General features: G+C 42.2%; 1 protein-coding gene across 2 annotated transcripts in view; it reads right to left on the bottom strand.

Annotated features, from left to right (window-relative positions):
* LOC105464388 (E1A binding protein p300) overlaps positions 1–20,459 on the bottom strand; it is an 89,603-nt gene extending 69,144 nt beyond the window's left edge. The window contains exon 1 of one of the 2 annotated variants that reach the window (XM_071080643.1): positions 19,879–20,459. In XM_071080643.1, coding sequence (XP_070936744.1) covers positions 19,879–19,972 — 94 coding nt within the window. In that variant the 5' untranslated portion in view covers positions 19,973–20,459. The remainder of the gene's footprint in view (positions 1–19,878) is intronic. The other variant, XM_071080644.1, reaches the window with a different exon arrangement.
* Between the last annotated feature and the right edge of the window lie 407 nt (positions 20,460–20,866).

Genomic DNA, 20,866 nt, shown 5'->3' with positions numbered 1-20,866 from the left:
TGCAGTAACAAAAGATGAACTTCAAGAAGGTTAAGAAAAAAAGAAAATTAAAAGACAAAGCAATACTATTATCAACTTTATACAAAAAAATGAAAATATACAAAACAAATACATTCCAGAGAAAATACTCAAACCTTAGCAAAAAAAGAAATAATATAGGATATGGAATGTCCCAGTTTCTCCAACAAATTCATAGCGTAAGCTGGGAGGTGGAATCCTCATTCAAACAAGCCAACTATAAAAACATTTTGAAATGAGAGTAAGGGATATTTAAGTACAGACTGAGTAATGGGTGATATTAAGAAATCATTAACTTTATTGACTACAACAATGGCATAAAAGATACACACTGAAATATTTCTGGTAAAATGACATGGTTAGGATTTGCTTTAAAATACTCCAGCAAAAAAAGGGTGGAAGGGTGGTATACTAGTAAACTTGAAGCTGGGTAACAGGCACATGGGATTTCTTTATAATATATTCTATTACATTGAAATTTCCCATTTATAAAAGTTTAAAAGAAAACCACATGGGAAGCCAGACCACTGTAATCCTACTACTACTAAAGAAAATAAATCCTTGGTTAATCTTTCCATAAAGAAAGCACCATATCCGAACTGTTTACAGGCATGCCCTACACCAAACGTTCAAGAAAAAGACAATTTCAAGCTAACACAAATACTTCTAAAAAAACCAGAAATAATATTATAAAAATTACACATGGCCAATATAAAAAAACACAGGCCAAACTTCTTCATGGACACAGAAACAAGACTCTTTAAAGAGTGCAAACCAAAGTCTCAAAAACCATCATCAAGTTGCGATAATCCCACGAATCTAGGGGACACCAGAACATCTATAAACTGTCATTCACCATAGTAACAAAGGATAAAGGAAATATAAGATTCATCTTGGCCAGGCACAGTGGCTCACGCCTGCAATCCCAGCACTTTGGGAGGCCAAGGTGGGCAGATCACTTGAGGTCAAGAGTTCGAGACCAGCCTGGCCAATATAGTGAAATCCCGTCTCTACTAAAAACAAAACAAAACAAAAAATTAGCTGGCTGTGGTGGCGGGCGCCTGTAGTCCCAGCTACTTGGGAGGCTGAAGCAGGAGAATCGCCTGAACCCAGGAAGCAGAGGTTGCAGTGAGCAGAGATGGTGCCACTGCACTCCAGGCTGGGTGTCAGAGCGAGACTCCATCTCACACACACACACATAAAAAAATAGGTTACAAATTCTATAAAGGAAAAAAAAGAAAGGCCGGGCATGGTGGTTCTTGCCTGTAAACCAAGCGCTTTGGAAGGCCAAGGCAGGTGTTCACCTGAGGTCGGGAGTTCCAGACCAGCCTGAGGAGAAACCCTGTCTCTACCAAAAATACAAAATTTGCGGTAAGTGGTGGCGCATGCCTGTAACCTCAGTTACTCAGAACGCTGAGGCAGGAAAATCGCTTGAACTCGGGAGGTGGAGGATGCGGTGAGCTGAGATAGTGCTACTGCACTCCAGCATGGGTGACAAGAGCAAAACTCTGTCTCGATAAAAAAAAAAAAAAAGAAAGAAAGAAAAAGGAAGAAACAAAACTTATTGTCTGCAGATAATATAACTGTTGACATAAAAAATTCAAAGCAAATATATATAACATCAACTATACCCCATGAATATACACAACCATTGTCAATTTTAAAGAAATACACACAACTGGAAATTCTGAGAGGTTAGCAAGGTGACTGATTATACCATAAATATAAACATATCAAAGTGAATTTCTGTATGGCAGCAACAAATGGTTACAAGTAATTTTTAAAATAATGTATAGCCGGGCGCAGTGGTTCACGCCTGTAATCCTAGCACTTTGCGAGGCTGAGACAGGTGGACTGCTGGAGGTCAGGAGTCTGAGACCAGCCTGGCCAACATGGTGAAATCCTGTCTCCACTAAAAATACCAAAATTAGCCAGGCATGGTGGTGCACGCCTGTAGTCCCAGCTACTGAGAAGGCTGAGGCACGAGAATTGCTTGAACCCAGGAGGCAGCGTTTTCAGTGAGCAGAGACTGTACCATTGTACTCCGGCCTGGGTGACAGAGTGAGACTCTATCTCAAATTAAAAAAAAAAAAAAAGATTTATAACATAGGAAAAAACTGACAATGTATAAAACAGGTGTAAACTCAAAAGTAAAGGCTGCCTAAAAAGAATATCTCAAACACTTAGACAGAAATCCTCAGTATTAAAGACATCATTCCCCAGTACTGACCTACAGATTCAATGCAATTATCAAACAGACTTCTAAAGTCTGTCAAGAAACTGGACAAGTTGATTCTAAAGTATACACAGATCCCAAGGACCACTGGAAGTGTGAAAAAATAAAAAGGAAAAGAAAGCCAGCAGAGTGGCTCACGCTTGTAATCCTAGTACATTGGAAGGCCGAGGGGCGAAAGACCACCTCTCTACAAAAAAAATTTTTGTAAATTAGCTGGATGCAGGCCGTATGCGGTGGCTCACGTCTTGTAATCCCAGCACTTTGGGAGGCCGAGGCGGGCGGATTGCTCAAGACCAGCCTGGCCAACACAGTGAAACCCCATCTCTACTAAAAATAAAAAAATCAGCCGGGAATGGTGGCGCGTGTCTGTAGTCCCAGCTACTCGGGAGACTGAGGCAGAAGAATCGCTTGAACACAGGAGGTGGAGGTTGCAGTGGCACCACTGCACTCCAGTTTGGGCAACAGAGTGAGACTTTGTCTCAAAAAACAAAAAAAATTAGTCGGATATGCTGGCATGCACCTACAGGTCCCAGCTACTCAAAGTGCCTGCTTGAGCCCAGGAGGTAGAGGATGCAGTGTGCTATGATCCTGCCACTGCACTCCAGCCTGAGTGACCGAGTGAAGCCCTGTCTCAATAACTTAAAAAAAAAAAAAAAAAAAAGGACGGGATGGGCGCAGTGGGTCACACCTCTAATCCCAGCACTTTGGGAGGCCGAGGCGGGCGGATCACTTGAGGTCAAGAGTTTGAGACCAGCCTGGCCAACATGGTGAAACCCCATCTCTACTGAAAACACAAAAATTAGCTGGGTGTGGTGGCGGGTGCCTGTAATCCCAGCTACTCAGGAGGCTGAGGCAGGAGAATCACTTGAGCCTGGCAGGCAGAGGTTCCAGTTAGTCGAGATCGCACCATTTGCACTCCAGCCTGGGCGACAGAGCGAGACTCCATCTCTGGGGGAACAAAAAAAGCACCGCCTGAAGCTGGGGTCTCAGAAGCTCCAAAAAAACCAACTCCGTCCATCCCCATCCTCCTCCCTCTGCCAAAAAATAAAAAATAAAAAATAAAAAATGCAGGGAATAACCTTGTTTCCATCTCCGCATAACAGGAAAGTGCCTACTTCATGCTATTTGTGATTAAATGAGTAAATAAATGTATGTTATTTGTGATTAAATGAGTGAATAAATGTAAAGTGTTTAGAACACCTGGCACACACTAAGCACTATAAACATGTTACCTATTGTTATTCAATGGACTCATTACACTATCAGGAGACAGCCCAGCTTACAATGATGACAGCATACATTTATCCAGCACTTTCAACGTGTCAGGCATTTTTCTTGGCACCTCACATGTATTATTCTCATTAATTTCAACAACCTCAGAAGTCCATACTAGCTACGTGTACAGAGTTCATCAAATAGTAATCAGCTTTAGTAATATGGAAGTCTTTGTTATTCTAGGGCCTACAGCGAGGGTTTTAATTTAATCTGTACTGAAGCCAAATCTATTGTATTTGATTGCTGTCTCATGTTTTTCCCTTTTTTTTTTTTTGAGACAGGGTCTTGCTGTGTCGCCCAGCCTGGAGTGGAGTGCCGGGATCACAGCTCACTGCAGCCTCACCTCCTGGCTCAAGCAATCCTCCTCAGTAGCTGCCACCAAAGGCACACATCACAACACCTAATTTTTTTTTTTTTAACTTTATTGAGGTGGCGGTCTCACCATGTTACCCAAACTGGTCTGAATCTCCTGGGCTCAAGCAAGCCTCCCACCTTGGCCTCCCAAAGTGCTGGGATTACATATGTGTGCCATGGCGCTGGGCCAGCAAGTATTTTTTCTAGATAGTAAAGTGAGCTCTTAGATATTTATCTACTTTTGCCCCCTTTATATTTAATTAAAAATTCATTAATCTGAAGCTTGTCCATCACCTTTTAACTATCCTACGGCAAATATTAAAAAACAGTATCACAAATAATAGTTGAAATGAATGAACTATCTCCAGTAAGACATTTCCTGCTTACTAAAGTATCAACCAATCAACATTACCAGGCTGCTTCTACCAAGTAGTCTGTTCACAAGTTCCTTTATGCCTTTAATGATGCTCCAATATAAAATTGACTTTCAGTAAAATGTTTCTTCTGCCTCACAAGGAGCAGTATTTTTTTTTTTTTTTAAGTTTCTTCATCTGAGTGTACATTTAGTCCAATCATGGTGAAGTACAACAGGACAAGACACATTTAAATCTGATGTGAAAAGTTTAGCATAGGTTGGACACCGTGGCTCACGCCTATAATCCTAGCACTTTGGAAGGCCAAGGCTGGAGGGTGGCTTGAATGCAGGAGTTCAAGGCCAGCCTGGAATGCAAAAAGACTCCAGTGTCAACAAAAAAATACAAAAATTAGCCAGGCATGGTGGTGCACACCTGTAGTCCCCGCTACTTAGGAGGCTGAGATGGGAGGATCGCTTGAGCTCAGGAGGTTGAGGTTGCAGTGAGCCATGATCACACCACTGCACTCCAGTTTGGGCGACAGAATGAGACCCTGTCTCAAAAAAAAAAAAAAAAAAAAAAGAAAAAGAAAATTTTAGCCTAATACATGGTTTACCCAATGGACCATGTATTAGAAATGTGACAACTTAAACAACAACTGAATTTGGATTAAACACGTGGGAAACTAGTGTTGAGTCAAAACATCCTTTCATTATTACATACTGATTCTGTAGATCACCCTTGCTGTCTCCTATTATTTCTTGTGGTCTGCTCCTTACAACAGATTTAACCATATAATAATCCCTTATAAAATAAACTCGGCGGCCAGGCGTGGTGGCTCACGCCTGTAATCTCAGCACTTTGGGAGGCCGAGGCGAGCAATCACCTGAGGCTGGGAGTCCAAGACCAGCCTGCCTAACATGGAGAAACCCTGTCTCTAAGAAAAAAATACAAAATTAGCTGGGTGTGGTGACACATTCCTGTAATCCCAGCTACTTGGGAGGCTGAGGCAGGAGAATCGCTTGAACCCAGGAGGCAGAAGTTGAAGTAAGCTGAGACTGCGCCATTGCACTCCAGTTTGTACAACAAGAGCGAAACTCCAAATAAATAAAAAAAAGAACTGTTCATTTAGCCTTTCCAAAAATCAAAGGATCAAAACAATTCAATGATATGTGAAAAATTAAATGGAGTAGTATATATAAATGAAGCATAACCTTTAAAATTAGGACCATTAAAAATATAATCCCAAACACTGCACTATGAACATAAATCAGATAATTTTCTATTTACTTAACTATGACACAAAATGCAACTGAAAATTAAAATAATTTTGGCTCAAAATCTAATTCTACTATATTAGTATCTCTCTCAGTTACTTTTTTTTTTTTTTTTAACTTAAAAGGCTCACACATTATTTGTTGAATAAACACACTTACCTTTGTAATTTAGGTAAAATGAAGTAAAATCAACTCAGTTCTCTTAAACTGTGTTCATTAAGTAAAATACTTTTATTAATTATTTCAAATCTAGTCAATTTTCTCAAATCCCACAGAATTCATCTACTGCTCCTCCTCCCTTTAGCTGGCTTTCTCCGTGGCATTAAAATGCTTTTAGGCCCGGGCACGGTGGCTCACGCCTGTAATCTCAGGACTTTGGAAGGCTGAGGATGGCGGAGGTCAGGAGTTTGAGACCAGCCTGGCCAACATGGTGAAACCCCATTTCTACTAAAAATACAAAAATGAGCCAGGGGTGATGGCACACGCCATCCAGCTACGCAGGAGGCTAAGGCTCCAGAATCACCTGAACCTTGGAGGTGGAGACTGCAGTAAGCCAAGATCGCGCTACTGCACTCCAGCCTGGGCGACAGCGCAAGACTCCATCTCAAAAAATAAAAATAAAAAAATGCTTTTAGGCCAGACTAGGTAGGCGGCTCACACCTGTAATTCCAGCACTTTGAGAGGCCAAGGCAGGTCGCTTGAGCCCAGGAGTTTGAGACTAGCCTGGGTAAGATAGCAAGACCTTGTCTCTACCAAAAAAATTTATAAATTAGCCAGGCATAGTGGTGCAGCTACAGGCTGAGGTAGGAGGATCATTTAGCCCAGGAGGTCGAGGTTGCCGTGAGTCAAGATTGCACCACAGCACTACAGCCTGGAAGACAGAGCGAGACCCAGTCTCAAACAAACAACAAAAAACAATGTTTTTAAAGAGTGGACATTTCAAACTTTTCTTTCATCTAACCCAGAGGTTGAGTCCACGGGATGAGTAGGAGCTTGACAGATGAAGGGTGGAACAACCTAAGGTGGGGAGGAGTAAAAGCTCAGCCAGTTTAGCAGTTAAAATAAAGTGGGGAGAACAAAGTGAGTAATGAGGTGGTCAGAGATCAGAACACTCACCGTACCTAGTCTAGGTTAGAGATTTGGCTCAAGCCTGTAATCCCAGCACTTAGGGAGGCCGAGACGGGCGGATCACGAGGTCAGGAGATCGAGACCGTCCTGGATAACACGGTGAAACCCCGTCTCTACTAAAAAATACAAAAAACTAGCCGGGCGAGGTGGCGGCGCCTGTAGTCCCAGCTACTCGGGAGGCTGAGGCAGGAGAATGGCGTGAACCCGGGAGGCGGAGCTTGCAGTGAGCTGAGATCCGGCCACTGCACTCCAGCCTGGGCTACAGAGCGAGACTCCGTCTCAAAAAAAAAAAAATAAAAATAAACAAATAAATAAAATAGAGATTTGGAATTTTTTAAAAAACAAAACAAAAAAAGAATGGAGTTGAAAATCAAACTTACATTAGTCATTCTAATTGTGATAATGGTTTGGCTAAACACTGAAACTACCAATCTTACAAAGACTTCTTATTCTTATTGCTTTCGGACACTCCTACTCTTACACCGGATGCTTAAAAAGCGTGAAATTTTAAAACTGAAGCTTTTGAAATGAGAAAATTTTGTAAATCTTACAAATTTATCAGGTTCAAACAACTTTCCTAACCTCTATTCAGTACTTCATTTAAAAAAGGTACTTTAACCCTCCGTAGATGAAGAATTATCATATAAACAACCCACCTAGCAAGGAAATAAAGATGCACAAACATTTCAAACTACGTAATTTGAAGGAACATTAATTATAATAAAATATCCATGCTGGATTAAAATAAAATATCCATCCATATTAAAATAAAATATCCAAAATAAAATTTAATTTTATAATTAAAATAAAATATCCATTTATTAATTAAAATAAATAGCTATTAATTAAAATTAACATTTAATTAATTAAAATATCCAAGCAATAAAATAAAATATCCATGATAAACAAGATTTCTAATACTTCCAAAAAATTAGGGTAACTTGTTAAGTTTTATACAAATTTGGATAAAAGATGGTAATTATACAGGATTACATAGCTACAAATGCTGGCAGCTATTGAATTTTGAAATCCAATAGTGAAAGGGCAAAAGTGCAAGCAAATTTCAAAATATGTACTCTTAACATGGTCCTTCTATCATGACATCAAAAGGTGTACCCATACTTTGGAAAGAGATTAACTTGAAGTTTATTCTTAAACCCCAACAACGCCGGGCGTGGTGGCTCACACCTGTAATCCCAACACTTTGGGAGGCCGAAGGGGGCGGATCATGAGGCCAGGAGTTCAAGACCAGCCTGGCCAACATAGCGAAACCCTGTCTCTACTAAAAATACAAAAATTAGCCGGTTGTGGTGGCATGTGCCTGTAGTCCCAGCTACTCGGGAGGCTGAGGTGGGAGAATCACTTGAACCCAGGAGGCGGAAGCTGCAGTGAGCTGAGACCTCACCACTACACTCCAGCCTGGGTGACAGAGTGAGACTCCATCTCAAAAAACAAAAAAAACCCAACACATTTCAATTTTGAATAATAATAATAATTATTATTTTTTTTTGAGACAGAGTTTTGCTCTTGTGGTCCAGGCGCAATCTCAGCTCATTGCAACCTCTGTCTCCCAGGTTCAAGAGATTCCCTTGCCTCAGCCTCCCCAGTAGCTGGAACTACAGGCGCCTGCCACCACGTCCGGCTAATTTTTGTATTTTTAGTAGAGATGGGATTTCACCATGTTGGCCAGGCTGGTCTCGAATTCCTGACCTCGAGTAATCTGCCCGCCTCAGCCTCCCAAAGTGCTAGGATTACAAGCGTACGCCACTGCGCCCAGCCTTAAGTCTTGAATTTTAAACAGAGATGAAGTGCTTTAATTGATCCAGAACGTGACCTGGGGCCATGTTTAGAAAATTCACATTGACAATCTACCTTGCTCTTTTTCAATGTATTAATATAGTGACACTTCTTGTGAAAATAACTACATGAGGCTGGGCACAGTGGCTCACGCCTGTAACCCCAGCACTTTGGGAGGCCGAGGTGGGCAGATCGTCTGATGTCAGGAGTTCGAGGTCAGCCTGGCCAACATGGCAAAACCCTGTGTCTACTAAAAATACAAAAATTAGCCGGGTGTGGTAGCAGGCGCCTGTAATCCTAGCTACTTGAGATCACACTACTGCACTCCAGCCTGGGCAACAGAGCAAGATTCTGTATTTAAAAAACAAAAACAACAACAACAAAAAAACTACATGATGAAGACACTATTATTCATTAAAATCCCACCTTAAGAATCAACTCAAGAACATGTTTTATAGTAAGCCTAAATTGTGTGCTAACTGAACTGTCACTGAACAGTTCCTGATTTTGAGCAAAACTTGGGATTTGTTACAAGGGAATGCCTATAGAGAATCCTGGATGGAGAAACATACCCTTTAAAAACGAAATGAAACAAAAAACAACAAAAAAACTTGCATATCTGTAAATAACAGGGAGAGTGAATGGTTTCTAAGTTAGTATCTGATATATTTTCTACATTTATGACAACTGGTAAACCAAACATGGATCTTGAACAAAATAAACAATTCACTTTATTGATTACAATTTACCAAAAATTTCCAAGGCAAATGACAAGCTTATTACAAAAGAGGTAAATAACATATTCCTAGTCTCCCTGCCATAGGTTCTACCTACTGCTGCTCTGTACAGCATTACCAGAATTAGTCTTTCCCCAACGTGGTCATAAAATTTTTACCCTGATGCTAAGATAAATGGCAAATTCCTTAACATATATCTTTTTCCATAATAGAACCCCAACATCCTTTCCCATCTGTCTCCCATGAAAAGCCCTACCACACAGCGTATATTCTAGCCACATCAGAACCATGTTAGCTCCATCTGAAAAACTCTTCCAACTTTCCCTACCTCTAAGGTATGTTACTTTAATTTCCACCAACCCTATTCAAATGCATTTTCTCCGTGAAGTTTTCCACAAACACTCCAAACCCACTCTGTCAAAAACAATCCCTATCCCCTGCCTTTATACAGAACATTTAAAAAACCTTTTAAAGCGTAACTTATAGGAAAATTGTGTAGACATGTATACCAACCCCACTGTATCTCTAAAGGTTTTGACAGCAGAAGGCACCTTAATTCGTCTTTACATTGCAAATGCCTAAGATTTGGTAGGTATCCAATGTTTGTTGGCTAAAATGAGATAAAGGTGCAGCAAATGAAAAGAACGACTGCTCAACTCAGAAGAACCACATGACTTCAAAATGCCCCAAATGTAACATCACTAGCCCCATCACACCTGCACACCCACTTCACAAATACTATGCTTCCTATGCTCCCCAATTTATTAAATAATTATCCAGCTGGGCACAGTGCCTCAGGCCTGTAATCTCAGCACTTTTGGGAGGCCAAGGAGAGCAGATCACTTGAGGCCAGGAGTTTGAGACCAGCCTGGCCAACATGGTGAAACCCTATCTCTACTAAAAATACAAAAATTAGCTAGGTGTGGTAGCGGATGCCTGTAGTCCCAGCTACTTGGGAGGCTGAGGCATGAGAATCGCTTGAACCCGGGAGGCAGAGGTTGCAGTGAGCTGAGATCACACCACTGCACTCCAACCTGGGTGATGGAGAAAGTCTGTCAATAAATAAATAAATAAATAATCACCCATCAAGTTGCTCAAACTTTAAACTTGGGAATTATCCTTGATTTATTCATCTTACTACCTAACTTCTAATCAATCACCAAGTTCTGTTGACCATCCATCTTCCCTCAAATCTTTCCACTTCTTTCCGTCTTCTATGGTAAGAGTGGCTGGAACCCTAAAACAGCTGTTTCACTGGTCTCCCTGCCTCCCATTTTTCCCTGCTTCTTCCCAAACTATTCCTCCTTTTACTTAACTGCCTAAGACACAATTCTGCTCCATCCATTAAATGGGTAAAACAGAAGGTCTAAATTCCTGTATTATAAGCCCTCCATGATTGGCCCCTTGCTCACCTCTACAGTCATGTTTTTGGCTATCCTACCAGTTAGATAGTACTTATAGGTTCCCAGAACAGGATATACTCTGGCCTCACACAGTCTCCTTTCTAGCCTGGGCTCATTTTTACTAACCCTGTCTCTATCTGTGAGATCCCAAAATCAGACACAATTCCTCAAAGAGAGCCACCAGGGCCTGTAACTACTGGGTTAGGTCCTTCTGTTCCTCCCACTATATGTGTACTTCCCAAATACAATGCTGATCACACCAGACTTAGTGAATGCCAGTCTTCTTCCCTTATCTATAAACTCCAGGAAGGAAAGAAGGAACAATGTACAGAGGATAAGTGCCTAGCATACAGAAAATGTTGGCCTAATACAGAATAACTGCCATCTTGTCAACTCTTCTACGCCAGTATTTTTCAAATTATGGCTCACAAGCCAACAGTGGATCATAAAAATCAATATAGTAGGCTGCAACCAGTACTAAAAAAAAAAAGAAAAAAAAGAAAAAGAAAACAACAGAAAATATGAGAGTACATTACAATAAGGGTAAGTATTCTTTGTTTATGCTTTGAAACAGAAATCTCTAGTGCTACAAGTAAAAGGTAGTTCTTCCTTAACTGTTGTAAAAAAATTCTTTGGAGCACTGTACTGCTCCTACTTTTTTCTCCTTTATAAGAAAGTTTCTTGGAGCCAGGCATAGTGACTCACGTCTGTAAACCCAGCTACTCAGGAGGCCGAAGCAGGAGGATAACTTCAGCCTAGGCAACACAGCAAGACTCTACCTCAAAAAAATTTATTCTTTGCCAGGCGTGGTGGCTCACACCTGTAATCCCAACACTTTGGGAGGTCGAGGCAGGCGGATCACAAGGTCAGGAGATCGAGACCATCCTGGCTAACATGGTGAAACTACGTCTCTATGAAAAATACAAAAAATTAGCCGGGCGTGGTGGTGGGCACCTGTAGTCCCAGCTACTCAGGAGGCTGAGGCAGGAGAATGGTGTGAACCTGGGAGGTGGAGCTGGCAGTGAGCCGAGATCGCGCCACTGCACCCTAGCTTGGGCCACAGAGTGAGACTCCATCTCAAAAAAAAAAGACCCAGGTAACAAAATGAAAAACAGAAAAAATTATGCTTAATTGGCCAGGCACTGTGGCTCCCGCCTGTAATACCAGCACTTTGGGAGGCCGAGGTGGGCAGACTAAAGTCAGGAATTCGAGACTAGCCTGGCCAACATGATGAAACCCCGTCTCTACTAAAAATACAAACATTAGCCAGGCATGGTGGTGGGTGCCTGTAATCCCAGCTACTTGGGAGGTTGAGGCAGGCGAATCGCTTGAACCCAGGAGATGGAGGCTGCAGTCAGCCAAGATTGCACCACTGTACTCCTGTCTAGGAAACAAAGTGAGACTCTGTGTCTAAAAAGAAGAAAGAAAAAATTATGCTTAACACAGTTCTTTATCAAGAAGCCATTCTTTTCTTGAACATTTCTAACAAGAACAATGTTTTCCATTTTCTCATTATGCCTTGAATATCTGATTTTCATTTCAATTACTTATGTACACAAGACATCTTAATGAGTGTGTGTGTGTGTGTGTGTATATATGGTTGTCCCTTGGTATCTGCTAGTTAATTGGTTCCAGAATCCACTCCCTCCACTGCAGATACCAAAATCTGAGGATGCTCCAGTTCCTGAGATAAAGGAGATATGTAATATTTGCATATAACCTACACACATCCACCTACATACTCTGAATTCTTTCTATATTATTAACAATATCTAATGCAGCATAAATGCAACATAAATAGTTGTTATGCCGTATTGTTTAGGGAAAAATGACAAGAAGAAAAAGCCTGTACATGTCTAGTACAGACGCAACCATGCATTTTTTTCCCCTAAATATTTCAATCCATGGCTGAATCCACAAACACGGAACCCACAGATATGGAAGGCTAACTGTACAGTATTTTTCTATTTTAAGCTCTGTTCCCATATTCTGATACTCCTAGAAAACAACCTTTGGATAGATGCCATAAGGCTTACTCCTAAGACTCCTCTATGAACATCATGCACTTGGCTTTCTCTTTATCCAGTCTATCTACACAGTAGTTCATCTTTATCTTCTGTTTTGCTTTCTACCATTTCAGACACCTGTGGTCCAAAATATTACAAAGAAAACTGCAGAAATAAACACTAATTTTTGTGGTTTTAGAAACAGAGTCCTGCTATGTCACCCAGGCTGGAGTGTGCAGTGGTGTGATCATAGCTCACTGTAATCTCAAACTCCTGGGCTCAAGTGATCCTTGCACCTTAGCCTCCCAAGAAGCCAGGACTACAGATGCACCCCATCACGCCTTGCTGATTTAAAAAAATTTTTTTTCTAGAGACGGTCGGGGGTTCGGAGGGATCTCACTGCATTGCCCAGGCTGGTCTTGAATGCCTGGCCTCAAGCAATCCTCCTGCCTCAAGTCTCCCAAAGTGCCAGGATTACAGGCGAGAGCCACAACAATGTTTTAAACTGCATGCCATTCTGAGTAGCCTGACAAAATCTCACTTGACCGGGTAGTGAATCTCCCCTTGGTCTAATGTATTCACCTGTAAAAACTACCAGCCATTTGTCACTTAGTAGCCATCTCAGTTATCAGACTGACTGTCAGACTGACTATGGGGTAGGGCAGTGCTTGAGTTTTAAGTAACCCTTATTTTACTTAATGATAGTCCCTAAGTGCAAGAGTGGCAATGACAGCAATTTGGATATGCCAAAGAGAAGCTGTAAACTGCTTAAAGGTGAAAGTTCCTGGCTTAATAAGGAACAAAAAAAAAATTGTATGCTGAGGTTGCAAAGATCAAATCTATCTGTGAAATTGTGAAGAAGGAAAAAAATTTGCGATAGTTTTGCTGTTGCACCTCAAACTGCAAACATCACAGCCACAGTGCATGACAAGCGATCAGTTAAGAAGAAAAGGTATTAAATTTGTGTGTGGAAGACACGGACAGAAACATGTTCTGATGACAATTATGTTCACTACTATCCACGGTTTCAGGTATCCACTGAAGACGTTGGAATGTATCCCCCAACGATAAGGGGGGACTACTACATATCCACTTAAAAAAAAAAAAAAAAAAAAAAACAGGCTGGGTGTGGTGGCTCATCCCTGTAATCCCAACATTTTGGGAGGCTGAGGCGGGTGGATCACGAGGTCAGGAGTTCAAGACCAGCCTGACCAACATAGTGAAACCCTGTTTCTACTAAAAATACAAAAATTGGCCGGGCGCGGTGGCTCAAGCCTGTAATCCCAGCACTTTGGAAGGCCGAGGCGGGCTGATCACGAGGTCAGGAGATCGAGACCATCCTGGCTAACACAATGAAACCCCGTCTCCACTAAAAAAATACAAAAAAATTAGCCGGGCGTGGTGGCGGCGCCTGTAGTCCCAGCTACTCGGGAGGCTGAGGCAGGAGAATGGCGGGAACCCGGGAGGCGGAGCTTGCAGTGAGCCGAGATCGCGCCACTGCACTCCAGCCTGGGCGACAGAGCGAGACTCTGCCTCAAAAAAAAAAAAAATAAAATAAAATAAAATACAAAAATTAGCCGGGCATGGTGGTGCATGCCTGTAGTCCCAGCTACTCGAGAGGTGAGCAGGAGAATCGCTTGAACCCGGGAGGTGGAGGTTGCTGTAAGCCAAGATCACGCCACTGTACTCCAGCTTGGGCAATAGAGCAAGACTCCATCGCAAAACAAAAACACAAAACAACCCCAAACCACCTACCACTGCTTTCCTTCTGGTATATTTAACAATAAAGTTAAAAACAGTTAACAATGAACACATACTACACAGAAGCAAGCATAGTCTTAAGCATCTGATAAAGAGAATTCTCATTTATTCTTAACCACAACCCTGTAGACTGGGTAAGTAAGGTGGATTCCTATAAGGTGGGTACCCACCTTACAGGGTTGTGGTTAGGAATAAATGTGAGGAGGTTGAGCCAAGTTAAGTATTGGGCCCAAAGTTCACAGTTAATAAATACAAGTCTGGGATATGAACTCTAGCAGTCCGACTCCAATACTCATTCTCTTAGCTACTCTCTTATTCTTTTCAATACTTTTAGTTTTACTCTCTCTCTCTCTCAACAAAATTACTTCTAATTGCTTTGGGGCATTTATAAAAAAGAATCTGTATCTAAAAACAAATTATATCCAAATTACTCAGAAGAGGCTTAACACCTCAATTAATATTTATCCTCTTAAGCATTTCTGGGAAAGTGAGCAGTAATAAAAAATTTCCCATTAAAATTTCAGAACAAAACTACTGTCTACTAAGTGGAAAAAAAAATCACCTGCGAAGTTCAATGTTAAAAAATTTTTGCCGGGCGCGGTGGCTCACACCTGTAATCCCAGCATTTTGGGAGGCTGCGGCGGGAGGATTACGAGGTCAGGAGATCGAGACCATCCTGGTCAACATGGTGAAACCCTGTCTCTACTAAAAATACAAAAAATTAGCCAGGCATGCTGGTGGGCGCCTGTAGTCCCAGCTACTCGGGAGGCTGAGGCAGGAGAATGGTGTGAACCTGGGAGGTGGAGCTTGAAGTGAGCCAAGATCACGCTACTGCACTCCAGCCTAGGTGACAGAGCGAGATTCTGTCTCAAAAAAAAAAAAAAAAAAATTAGACTTGGTATAATTTGTTTCATTTGCCCATTAATTTTACCGCTTGCCTCACTTAAAAAAATTCAACTTTAGAAATCTTCAAAGAAGGAAATCCTAGAATCTGGACAAACACAAAAGTAGCATATTTTACTTTTCCATTAATTGCTGGGTATATGAATTGGCAGAATAACTCTCAAATTGTTTTTGTAAATATACCAGGAAAAAGTATTTTACACTCCCACTTGTATCTGCAACATTCTTCCTACTCTTTTTTCTCTTTGCTATTTACCACTTAATGTCCCTACAAGTACCACTTCACATTAATTTTCAGCTGTTGCCATTTTTTTTCTTTTTATTAAATAGACTAAAAAGGAGATAGAAAAGCAAAGAAAAACACAAAATAATACCAAAAGGCCACCAAGGCAGAAATCTTTTCCTCCCTCCTCCCTATTATCCATTCACTGGACATGCCAATACAATTCCAACCTCTGCAAAAGAAGATGAACTCCTCCTGGAATACTGTAACGCATACAAGAGTTACAACTTAAAAGTCACTTTATCTCATTATCAACCAGAGACAACCTTATTGAAGTCCTATAAATGAACTTACAAGGCCTTGAGAATAATTGCCAGAAAAATTTAAGGCACTTTAGTAAAATGTTTTGCAATTTAATACTGAGGAGAGCAATGCCTCACTAAATCAAGGAGCTGTATCTGCAAGACTCCAGATGCAAACTCTAATGTAAACATTCAAGCCAAAATAAAATAAAACAAAGTATATCACAAGTTACAGAGCTGGAAAATAAATGGTCTTGATCAAAATGTTTTGGTTAGGATGATGAATCACTAACACACAATGGCATTTTAACAACATAGAGCCGACAGCCGGGCGTGGTGGCTCACGCCTGTATTCCCAGCACTTTGGGAGGCTAAGGCGGGTGGATCACCTGAGGTCAGAAGTTCGAGACCAGCCTGGCCAAAATGGTGAAATCCTGTCTCTATTAAAAAATACAAAACTTAGCTGGGCATGGTGGTAGACACCTGTAATCCCAGCTACTCAGGAAGCTGAAGCAGAGAATCGCTTGGAGGTTGCAGTGAGCCAAGATCACGCTACTGCACTCCAGCCTGGGTAACAAGAGTGAAACTCTGTCTCAAAAAAAAGGAGAGCTGACATTTTAAAAATCCTTACCACTTATCCACTGTGTACATTAATCTACTGGTCAAAAGGCAGGTATGCTTTTATATACTATCTGCCCTGTGTCTTTGCAATGGGGGAAAAACCCAAAAAACAAAAAAAGTCCAAAACTCAGGGTCACAAAACTGTACCAAGACCAGAAGGATCTTTACCCTACTTAATTATATGCCAGATCCTAAAATCCTATCTTTCCAGGTGCTTTTTAAGTACATATGGCATTAAGTGCTTACGAAGCAGTGACAAAACATGTTCACTGAATAATGAAGACAACAGATGACCCCATCACTTCCATCACTCAGATCATCAGAAACAGCTCCAAAAAATATTTCCAGGATTTGCCTAACATTAACTTTTCCAGTCTTGCGGTCATTTTTACAAAAAAAAAGTTTACAAGCGGCTTTCATAATCTTTTTTTGGAGGGAGGAGAGGTAGAAAAATATGTCATTTCTCAAATGATGTTTTACCCTAACGATACCAAATGAAATAAAAATTTCAATGGATCAAATGCAAATACTGAAACAAGAACATAAAGGTGTGAAGACTACAAATAAGTCTCTTCCCCATCCCAACACGTAAAAGTTGAGTTTAACTTATTTGAATCAACCTGGAAATTTCTTAGGAGAATATCTGAGTATTAAACAGAAATGCAGACGTTGAAACTTAAGTACTAATTTGGTTTCTAACACTTTAGCATGTCATCCCATTGGATTCCAGTTTTCTTTCCTTTAAAGCTGACATCAGAACGCTCTTGGTGGATATATTTACATCACGAGATTTGCAAGCCTAAATCACTTAAAAAAAAAATAGTTCCTATGTGCTAGAATTTAGGGCTTATTTCAACCAGTTCTAGACAAAAACCGTAATATCAAGGAAAAATTTTCTTTCACCCAAGTGACAACTCAAATATCAAAAGTTACAAGTTTGAAATTTAAAGTTTTAAGAGGTGATGTGCCTCCAATAACAGTTACCTGCAAACATATTACAAACTGCAGAATGCCAAAACAAACAAACAAACAAACAAGATATAATGGTCCCCCTGGCCAGGTGGCTCACACCTGTAATCCTAGCACTCGGGGAGGCCAAGGTGGGTGGATCACTCGAGGGCAGGAGTTCTAGACCAGCCTGACCAATATGGTGAAATCCCATCTCAACTAAAAATACAAAAATCAGACAGGTGTGGTGGCCTGCGCCTGTAGTCCCAGCTACTAGGGAGGCCGAGACAGAACTGCTCGAACCCGGGAGGCAGAGGTTGTAGTGAGATCACGCCACTGCACTCCAGCCTGGGTGACAGAGCGAGAGACTCTGTCTAAAACAAACAAACAACAAAAAAGGTATAATGGTACCCAGCTTGAAGTAAGTTCACAGAGGGACAGTATTTTCTTTATACTCATTTCTCCCCTCCCCCAAACCCAGATTGGTTACAATTAAAAACTGTACACCAAAGAATTCCTGGAGTAGAATCTTGATTTGGGGAGGAGGGAGGAAGTCAACCCTCATTACAAAATTTAGAAAAGTAACTAAGATAAACTCTGAGTATTATGAGTGAATGAATTAATCTCAATGTTGAGGGTTTTTTAAACTGTAAAAGCCCACTTGATACATTTAGAACTCTTGTAATTATTCGAAGATATTTCAAGTAGCAAAACAGACTGACATGGAGAAAGCAGTAGCACACCTGAACAGAAGTATTACAATACAGCTCCAAGACGAAGCTGCTCAAATCAGGATTCCTCAAAGTACATAAAAAAGTTTCCTCTACGTTCCAAGTCACTGGCTAACTCCAATGTAAAATCTCCTACCACGTTACACCAAAACTAAAAAGCAAAAACTACCACATTACACAAATACTAAAGAAACACCACAAAAATCTACAGGTGATTGATTAAGTGTCTAAAGATGATCTAAAAAATCCTTCTGAATGGCACTTTAGTAGGTGCAAAGGAATACAACGACGAGTGTATGTGTATGAATTCTGAAGGAAAAAACCCAGCTAAAAAATTCCCTGGACACTACAGTACCTTCATAGAACACGTACAGATCAAAGTTCATGCATAATCAATGTTACAAGAGAAACTGCAAGATTCCTACTGCTCAATTTTTGCAGGTTAACTTAAATTCACTTCACATCTTTCTTATAAAAGCAACGAATTCAAAGCATTAGCTCTGTCTTCCCATTTTCACTCTCTGAAATGAAGCCTACTTAGAAACATGCTCTCGAAGTTCTCCACAAACTCAAAGGGTACATTTAACTCCATTATGCACTCTCACTGGCAGATGGAGGGATGACGTTGAGCCTGTTCTCAGGGAGTTAAAGAGATGCTCCGTAGTAAAGGGGAACATCTTGTGGACTGTCAGATGGCCAGCCATTCTTCATCTTCATTATCCCAGCAAAGAAAAGGTCCTTACCCATCAGGATAACACCATTAAACTAACTGTAAGAGAAGAATGAAGGGATGATGGAGGAAGTCTCCCTGAACTTCTCCTGACAAAGGGGCTAGTCCACAACTGAATGAACTAAAAAATCCGCAAAGCTTTTACACGAAAATCTTGATCTCCAAGTATGTTTAAAAGTGTAAAAAGACAAAGACACACACAAACACAAAATCTAATGCACATTTTAAACTTTTGTACAATCAGTTCATGTTTGTAGTTGATGACTGGAACTTTCAACTTCTAACCTTGATTTCCAGGTACGTAACTCTACAAAATTGTTTATCTTTTTTATTTCCCCTAAAATGAGAAAGTGACTGAAACTGCAAAGAACATGCCCCTGTTCTCCCAATCTAAAAATCCGGAGTTTCAGACATTTTGGTCTCACACCAAAGAACTGGGAGATGTGAAATGAACTGCGCTCCATATTGATTCTTAAAGCAAATAAGAAGAAAAAGAAAAAAAAAAGCTAAGAATGGTAGGTGAGATAAAAGAATTGTTAAATTTCACCTCTAATCTGAAATCTTCGACCTCGCACACACAATATCAAGATTTTCTTACACCCTATTCTTCAACATAAAATATTCTGCAAAGGAGAAAAAAATCTTGAAAAGAGTGGAAAGTAGAGGAAACAGAGTAAGTACAGTAACGAGAAAGGATTCTAAATTCTTCATTTACCAAGAACAAAAGAATTGAAACTTAAATTGCATAGGAGTTCTTACACACAAATGCATTGGCATTTCCCAAATCAAACTGCACGGGAGCAACAATACAGGCCATTTCTATACAGCACCCACTTACGAGCTCTAATTCCAGAACACACACCGATATGACATAGTGTTGCAACCAATGTATTAGGAGGCAAAGAAAATGGTTGGGCTACTGGACGTCTTCGACCCGCTCATTCAAATACCTTTAAAATTAAATAAGGGGCAGGGAACTAGAGAGAGAGGAAGAAAAAAAAAAATGGAAGAATAAAGGCGCACCGAGTAGAAAAGATTAAAGGGAACGTGGAAGGCCGGGGCTGCCGAAACTAACCTGTGCCATCGCTGGCGGACGCCGAGAGGGCCGGAGATGAGAGTTTAGGCCGCTTGGCTGAAGGCGGCCCCGGTTCCACCACATTCTCGGCCATTTTTAATTCTTTCGGAGATACAAGCGAGGAAAACCAGAATCCTCAGGAAATCTCTTCTTCGGCCCAGGGTCCCCGCCCCGCACCCAGGGGTGGGCTGGGGGGCTCCGACGGCACCCGAGGGGATAGGGGAAGTTCCTTTTTCTCTTCGCCGGGTCTCAGTGGCTGGAGAGGGATGCGGACTCGATAGAAAAGGTAAGGGCAAGTGCGAGGGGCCGGGCCTGGGCCCAAGCCCGGAGGAGGGCACAGGAGCACAAATTCGCCGAGCGCGTCCGCTGCGGCGAATTCCCGAGAACTCGCGGCTCTAGAGGCGCAGTCCTCGGCCCGCCACGGCCGGCCCCTGCCCAGCCGAGGTCTCTCGGAGCTCCGCCGCCGCCATCAGCCTCTTCCTCCTCGGCGCTGTCCTCCTCCTTCTCATCGCCACAAGGAGGCGGGGGCGAAAAGGGGGGAGAGGAGGAGGCGACAAGAGACACTCACCTCCTCCCCGTGCCCCCTCCCGGGCCTGCGCCCCCACCCTCCGAACCCTCCTCCTGCCGCCGCGCTCCGCGCCGCCGCCGCCGCACCGGCCCCTAATGGCCGCAGAGAGCTCGCCCGAGCCGAGAGCCAGGCTGGCGCCGCCGCCTCACATCGCGCGGCGGCCGGCGGAGGCGCGGCAAGGACGCCGGGAGCGGAGCTGGCCGGACCAGAGGGCCGAGGGGGCCGGGCCGAGCAGCGCCACCCGCACGCCCGCGCCGAAGCCGAGCCCACCGAGGAGGCCCCGCTCCGGCGGCGGCGCAGGCGGCCCCTCCTCGCGCTGCGCTCCCCTCCGCCTTCCTCTCCCGCGGAAAATAAATAAATACGGCCGCCGCTACGGCCCCCACCGCCGGCGGCCAGGTGCTGGGAGCGCCCGCCCCCCGG

This window comes from Macaca nemestrina, chromosome 15 (genome assembly GCF_043159975.1).
Source record: "Macaca nemestrina isolate mMacNem1 chromosome 15, mMacNem.hap1, whole genome shotgun sequence".
In the NCBI taxonomy this organism is placed as follows: Eukaryota; Metazoa; Chordata; class Mammalia; order Primates; family Cercopithecidae; genus Macaca; species Macaca nemestrina.
The sequence above is the reverse complement of the archived record's forward strand: the minus strand, read 5'-3'. Positions and strand labels throughout refer to the sequence as shown.